The 8390-nt window shown below is 29.2% G+C and overlaps 1 protein-coding gene across 1 annotated transcript; it reads left to right on the forward strand.

Annotated features, from left to right (window-relative positions):
* The first annotated feature begins 5175 nt into the window (after positions 1-5175).
* LOC106753770 (G2/mitotic-specific cyclin S13-7) lies at positions 5176-7903 on the forward strand. The gene is made up of 9 exons (XM_014635617.2): positions 5176-5355; positions 5731-5872; positions 5985-6045; positions 6155-6379; positions 6487-6612; positions 6703-6951; positions 7040-7198; positions 7295-7473; positions 7566-7903. Exons 1-9 carry the CDS (start codon positions 5316-5318, stop codon positions 7717-7719), a joined length of 1335 nt encoding a protein of 444 aa, XP_014491103.1. The 5' UTR covers positions 5176-5315; the 3' UTR covers positions 7720-7903.
* Positions 7904-8390: the final 487 nt, after the last annotated feature.

Raw genomic sequence — 8390 nt, forward strand, 5'->3', positions numbered from 1 at the left:
GTTGTGTGAATGAATTTTGTTTCTCTCTGTTTTCTTCTGTCGGACAGCCCAACATGTGATCCAAAAGCAAACAGAAAACCTTATTGCAGTGGCTTTTAAAACCCAATCAAATTAATGGGAGAGAAAAACAATAAATCTAAACACTAGTCCATCATTTAATTATGGGTTAATATACAAGTTTGTAGGGTACAAAATTTAAATAATTCGTATATTTCATTATAAGTTTATAAAATTGGGGGTTGCATCTGCCCACCCTCAAATAGTCATGTGATAACATTCTGGAGAATAAAATAGGTTAAAATGGTATTTAATTAAGAAATGTGAATTAAGTTGACAACTATATTTGAAACATTTTGTTTTCTTTTGAGAATATTTCTTAAAATAATCAACAAAATTAAAAACGTTTATTCCCAACATAAAAAAATTTCTTTTAAATTGTCGATATATATGTGTATGTTGAAAAGTTTATAAAAAGAAAAAATTAATTATTTTAAATTTTATTTATAAAATTCAATATATTTAAAAATATTATTTTTCTGTATTCTCTTTAAATTCTTCTGTAAATAAAATTTATGCATTTTTTTTCAAGATACAATTATGTTCTAGTGAAGTTAATAAAGATGAGAAGATAACTTAATGATCAAAATTGTGTAAAGTGATTTTCTCTTAATTTTTCTTTTCAGAGATGGTTACGTTGGGTTGTTTGCATCTCTAGTAATATGTACTTGCATGTGGGGTTTATTGGTGAAAATTAATCTTTATAGGATAATATTGGTACCAAAATTTTTTAGGATTTATATTAAACTAAAACTTAAGGGAGCTTTTATTGGAATAATTGTAATCTTTAGGTAAAGAAGTTAAAAGAAAATTTTGTTAGCACCATGCAAATAATTTGGAATATATAGATCTGGTTTTGTCAAAAATGATGTTTTTGCATGTGAGATGACTTATGAGAGTTCCTTACACAACACTTTTCTATTCCTCTTTTGTTATTAAGTAATATTTAATTATTGTAGTTAATTTTCATTAACATCCACCCACTTCATTAATTGAATATTAATTAATGCATCCCACACCCCATTACTTTCACACGAAAATCGGTTCTTATTTTTTTCTTCTCATCTAACTATTTCATTGTGCTATGAGTGTGGTGGTGTTGTGAGTGTGTCTTGTGTGTGGTGTGCTTGGTGGAAAGTTTCAAAGGTCAGTGGTGGTGCAGAGCTCGGTCTTAGTGATGGTGGTGGTATTTGCAGAGGAGGTTCGTCTTAGATGTGCGAAAGGAAGATGGTTACCCTTCAACGAATGTTGATATTCGTCGACGAATTTTAATATCCGTGGACAGATTTTGACATCCGTTAAAGGGTAACCATTATTTAAATTTTGTTTTATTATATTTGTTCACTGTTATCAATTTTAAGTTATTTTAATAATGTAATTTATATATAGAAAAATATTTTTGTTTTTGTATTTCTTTACTTGTTGAACAATTTTATAATTATATAGAAAAAATAAAGTTAACTTGAAGTACCAACTAAACGGATGTGGAAATCTTTCAATGAATGTCAACATCCGTTGAAGGAGAAATATCCATTCCCCTTCAACGGGTGTTGATATCCGTTGACGGATTTTCACATTCGTTGAAGGGTTACCATATTTTAACTTTCGTTTTATTATATTAATTTATTGTTATTAATTTGAGATTATTTTTTAAGTTAATTTAATAACTTAATTTATATGTTCATTGAAGGTCCAACAGATATCCCACTCCCGTTGTAGCCTTCGCGGGCTCTGTTCATGCCAAAAACTAAGGAAATAGCAGCATATCCACAATGCAAGAATCAACAGCAATAACAACACAACACATATTCAAACCAAAATGACAATAATACAACATAAATACACATACAAATTAAACTGTATAACAAAGCTAGAAAAGAGTGGTGAAGAAAACCAACCTGGATGGAGACGAAAACAAACCCCAACGAAACCTGGATCCACGCTCCTCCACACCAGCAATCAACAACAATGGAAGCAATGAAACTCAAAAGGGAAATGGGGAAGAGAAGAATGAACGAAAAAGAAAGGAAGAGAAGAAGAAAGAGAGGAACTCAAACGAAAATGGGAAGATAAGAGAGAATTTGTGGGGATGGGGTTGCATCTGTACAATTGAATAAATGAGGTAGAATTAGAGTTTTCAAATATATTAAAAATCACAAATGGTAAAAGTAATAAAGTTTTAACCTAAGGGTAGTTTTGGAAATAAACAAAATTGGAGAGGTGTAGAAAGTAGTGTGTGATGTGGAGGAAGCAACACTAATTACTTATTGTGAAATTGTTGGATCATTATATTTTGGTATTGGGGAAATTATTTAGAATTTTAATAAAACAATTTAAATTTGTAACTATACTTTAATGAGACTATATATATGTTGGTTTGAATATTTGATGAAATTACCTGTATATTAAAATTTATTGGATATTTTAGACTAATGAGTTAATTGTTGTAATTTGAAATGTAAATGTATTTGAACGTGTTTTGACTTGACGAAAATGGTTAGAATTTTTAAATTAAAAATTAGAACTTATAAATTATATGATTTTGAGATCTTTATATTTATGTTTGTTGGAGGATGCGCATTTGGAATTGGAGTTTAATGTTGTAAACTCGAACCAAATTTATCTTTATTTAGATGAAAACAATAGTTGAATTTTATTTCGTTTTCAAAGCTATGACATTATTTTTTTGTTAAACTAATTTGATACAAGTCTAAATTTTAGTTGACATAAAAATTTCTACTCATAAAAAAAAAACATATTTTAAACATAAAATATTTTAATAACTTTTATTTTTAATTTAAAATTAAAAAAATAAAAAATTATTCAAATATTTTTAACTTTAAAATTTATAATCCATAATATACTATAATATTTTTATTAACGTATATTTTAAGAAGTTATCTAAATTATTAAATCTTATCTGTATATATAATAGAAGTTGACGTGTATAAACAATTATATAAGTTTCTTATATAAATAAATTTTTTTTAAACAAAAATATAATTTTATGTCCTTGTAATTTTAGATTTGTTTAAAATAATTAAATTCTTATTAAAAAAGTTAGTGTTTTTATTTATTTGTTTGTAAGTTTTATATGTTTTTTCTTATATAATGAATATTGATTAAATTTAAATGAACAAATGTATATTATTGCCCTGTACGATTACGGAATTTTTAGTATCATTTTTGTAGTACTGTTTGAAGCGTTGATAAACTAATTTATCTAAAATGAAAGTACTTTGATATTGAGATTTTCTTGACATTATTTACACCAATAGACAATTAAAAAATTGCACCAGCTTTAATGTGAAAATTATTTGAAAGGAAAGTCATTGAAAATCCCAAAAATATTACACTATATAATATAATAAGATTGAATTACAATTTCAATCTTGCAATAAATTAAATATAAATAAATGCACATAATATGGAAACTTAAACTTAAATTAAATTATGAGTTTTCTAACCTATAAGAATTAAAATCGCCGAAAACTAAGAGAGGCTAAAATCTTTTAATAAAAAATTTAGAAGGACTAAAAAATTAATTTAACTTAAAAGAATGCTAATATATTAAAATAATATTAAGAACAACAACATTTTATCCTCAATCATGATGTATTTGAAAAGTTTTGAAACACAAAGCTTTGTTTTAATTTTAATTAGTAATTACTTAAATCCAGTGGTCAAAGCAAATTATCTTGAGTTGACAATTTGTTCCAACTCTTAGTAGCTTGAAATTTTATATGTGAGTGTGTTCCAATTACTTAATATCATGTTGATATACAACTTTAAAGTGAACTTGAAATATTAATTTCAATATTTGATGTCTATATAATAATGTAAGTGTTAGCAAATGGATAGGTTAAAATTTTGTTACAAACGACAAAAAGTTTATTTTCACAAATTAAAACATTTTTTTACTTAATCTTTTCTATTTGCATATATTTGAGTAATCAATTTAAAAAATAAAAGTTTTTAGTTGTTTAAATTTTTTTAAATAAGATTAGTGAAAAATGATTCTTAGAATTATGCTATTAAAGCAATAATTTTATAATTAGAAATTCAGTTAATGACATTTTGGATTAAGGGTTAACATGTTGGTGATAGGGTTTCTAAATGGGTATATGAAGTTTGGTATGATTCATATGTATTTGTTTTTTCGAAAAATTCTCATAAAACTTGAAAAATTAGATAAATTTATATAATAAGAATGATTAAATAAGTAGGTGTACGAATGATTCAAACTCGTATGTATTTTTTTCTTTCTTTTGTGAATATATGGAAAGAAAACTCGTTTATTTATTTATTTTCTTATAAAACAACGTCAATGCTTATTACATTTGTTTGAGATAAAAGAAGATGAAATGATTTTTTTTTTAATACATATCCATTTATCACTCGTTAAAATTCTGTTTTATTTATCACATATAATTAACTAATTACAAGCCATATATATTAATACGCATCTGAACTTTAATTGGCGACATAAATAATAAATTAGAAAGGTTAACACAGTGGCTTGAACTCCTTTTACACATCCAAAAACTATCATTACAAAACAAACTATTCTTAACCAATTATATTATATAACTAAATAGATATGAGAAATATCCATTACCAATAAATATGATTTTCACCTTAAGACAAATTATAAAATTATCAATTATATTTTATTCTTTTAATTAAATACTATGTTTAATCATTTTTAGCATTTTTTTTAAGTTAATATTATTTTCTGACTATACACCTATTTTCTCTGTGTGTGTATATATATATATATAAAATATTATATAAAAAAATTATATCAGAAATTTAAAGAAGTCGTTAAATTATAAATAAAATTAATTTTCCAGATATAAAATTAAAGAAGACATTTTTATCGCCTGTAACATTTTTGTTTATTTAATTATTGTTTTCCTTTCCTTCCTTTTCCATTATAATACATTTTCTGCAGGCACGTTCTCGTTTTTGAATTTCCAACGGCTATTCTCTATAGTCGAACCTCAATCGTCGGATGAATGTAAATCCAAAGGTCCAAATTCGACTACAGAAATTGACCGTTGAAGGGAGAAGCGTTGTGTCCCTTAGCTTCAAATGTGAAGGCTATTTCACTGTCCCTCTCACCCCCATTTTCATTCAAGCTCATTCTGCGCCTAGAGAAAGAGAGAGAGGGAGGGAAGGGGAAGGTAATCCACCCTTCTACCTAGAGTTGTTTTTCATACTTTGATTCCATTTTCAAGAACAAAAGGATATCCCAAATGGCGTCAAGAGCAATAGTTCAACAACAAGCAGCCAGAGGTAGTGTCCTTTTCAATCTTTGTATTTTTCTTTCAATGTCTGTTTCTTGTTTGAGCGAATCTTTATTTTCTGATTCCCCTAGGGAAGTTGGTTCAAGTTATGTCTTGGGATTCTGTTTCTGGGTTCGTTACTTTAGTATCGGATGAAAATATGAAAGATGCTGTTTGAAATCAAATCTATTTGTATAACGGACAAGTTTCAGTTTTCCCGATCTTTGTATATAAATCTCTTCGCGTAACTCATCTATCTTTTCAGACCAAAAAGTTTTCTATTGTAGGTATTTTTATTGTTGTTGGGACTATCTTGTGAATCTGTGTTTAGATCAAAAGCATTCTGCGACCTTTTGAATGAGCGGTTTGGTTGTGATTTTCCTAGGTGAAGCAGTAATTGGGGGAGAAAAACAGCAGAAGAAGAACGGTGTAGCGGATGGAAAGAATCGCAAGGCGTTGGGTGATATTGGGAATTTGGCCAATGTAAGAGGAGTTGTTGAAGCCAAGCCTCATCGCCCCATCACTAGGTTCCCTCTCACTTTCTCTTTCTTTCTTTCTTTTTCAGCAACTTTTTCATTTTGTTGTTTAGAAGAAGTTGTTGAGGTTAATATTGATGTGATACTATTATGATTCTTTTAGGAGTTTTGGTGCCCAACTACTTGCCAAAGCACAAGCCGCAGCAGTTGTCGAGAATAACAAGGTGAACTACTCTTTATGCTACTTTGTTTCATTAACTTAGGTAGATTATTGTTCAATATAATTTAGTTATGTTATCAAGTCATGACTGTTTTCTGGTTTTGGAGTTGCAGAGACAAGCCTGTGCTAATGTGGCTGGTCCTGCTCCTATCGCTGTGGCCAAAAGAGTTCCCAAGCCGGGACAGAAGAAAGTTACTGTAAAACCAAAGCCTGAGGAAGTCATTGACATTGAAGATAGTTCAGATAAGGATGTCCTGAAAGACAAGAAAAAGGAAGGAGATCGCAAGTCCAAGAAGAATTCACAAGCTTTTACATCAGTTCTCACGGCCAGAAGCAAGGTAGATAAAGATAATAGAGATAAAATGAAAAAAGAAACAAGCTTTTGTCTGAATCAATATCGTATCACTAACATACCATGCCATTTTTCCTCCTTTTGATGTTATAGGCTGCATGTGGCATAACTAACAAACCGAAGGAGAACGTTATAGACATAGATGCCAGTGATGTTGACAATGAACTTGCTGCTGTGGAGTACATTGATGACATTTACAAGTTCTATAAACTTGTTGAGGTATCAAACATGGTTTCTGTTGTGGTTTTCTGTGTTGTGTCTGATGTGAAGGCATTCTAATACTGTGAATGTAAATTTTGATGCATAAAGCACGAAAGCCGCCCCCATGACTACATTCACTCACAACCTGAGATAAATGAGAAGATGAGAGCTATTCTGGTTGATTGGCTGATTGATGTCCACAGCAAGTTTGAACTTTCACTCGAGACCCTTTACCTGACCATCAATATTATCGATCGATTCCTAGCAGTTAAGACTGTTCCAAGGAGGGAGCTGCAATTGGTAGGCATCAGTGCCATGCTGATGGCATCCAAGTATGAAGAAATCTGGCCACCAGAGGTATATATTTTTTGTTACTGTCTTGATAAATGCTACGATAATAAAAAAAAAAATTGTGAATAACATGACACTTTGTCTTGCATTTCAGGTAAATGATTTTGTCCAGCTCTCAGATAGAGCTTACACTCATGAACAGATACTTGTTATGGAGAAAGTTATACTGGGAAAGTTGGAATGGACTTTGACTGTTCCCACACCTTTTGTTTTTCTGGTGCGTTTTATCAAGGCATCAGTCCCAGATCAGGAGGTGAGTGAGTTTGTGAACTTCTTTTTTTTGGTTTTACCTTATTTTCATTTGACGATGTCTTGTCTGAATGTGTTTCTGGATTTGTGCATTTTCCAGTTGGAAAACATGACCCATTTTCTGTCTGAGTTGGGAATGATGAATTACGCGACCTTAATGTATTGCCCATCAATGCTTGCTGCCTCAGCAGTGTTCGCAGCTAGATGCACTCTGAATAAGACTCCCCTTTGGAATGAGACGCTTAAGTTGCACACTGGCTACTCACAAGAACAACTTATGTATGTAAAAATAGATTCGGTGTTGTTAATATTGTTTGGATTTATGATTCAACTGTTTCTTGAATTTATTTGGCATTGTTGATTGCAAACAGGGATTGTGCTAAACTATTGGCGAGCTTGCACTCCTCTGCTGTAAATGAAAAGCTGAAGGTAGTGTACAGAAAGTATTCTGATCCTCAAAAGGGAGCTGTTGCTGTGCTCCCACCGGCTAAGTATCTTCTGCCTGAAGGTTCAGCCTCCCAATAATAGAGTTAAAAAAGAAGCAAATGAAGAAGCTGCTGTTATAGAGTTTTTTATGCGGATTTCAGAATAATCCGTTCTAGTTTTATTTCTTTCATTATCGTGTACTGCTTTACAAATTTAGTTGCAAGTTTTGCACTTGCAAATTCCATAAATGAAAATGAAAACGTCATATTGCTGCAACTACCAACTGAATTGCATATTTTTTAAAATTGCATCCTTCGCTTTTTTTCAAAACATTGTTTCTAAACCTCACTGTAGTGCTAGCATACTTCGTTTTTAAAATTACTCTGTTAATTCGTCTTTAAAACAATGTTCCATACATATATATAAATGTAATACTGCATATAATTTTCTTTTTGGTTACAAATGTAAAAGTTAAAATAGTATGTAGTATTACATTTTAAATACTACATTTTATTTGTCTATAATTATATTTTTCACTATTATTTAATTTTATCATTTCAAACTTCTCTATCTTTTATTTATTTTTTATTTTTATATATAAACTATTCTATTTTTATATATAAAATATTCTATATTTATATACACAAAATAATTAATTTTACTTTCATTAACTATTATTATTATTATTATTATTATTATTATTATTATTACACACATATTATATGTTATTGATATTAACTTATTTTAAATTTATTTTTCGACTTCTTTTT

This window comes from Vigna radiata, unplaced genomic scaffold (assembly GCF_000741045.1).
Source record: "Vigna radiata var. radiata cultivar VC1973A unplaced genomic scaffold, Vradiata_ver6 scaffold_7, whole genome shotgun sequence".
NCBI lineage: Eukaryota > Viridiplantae > Streptophyta > Magnoliopsida > Fabales > Fabaceae > Vigna > Vigna radiata.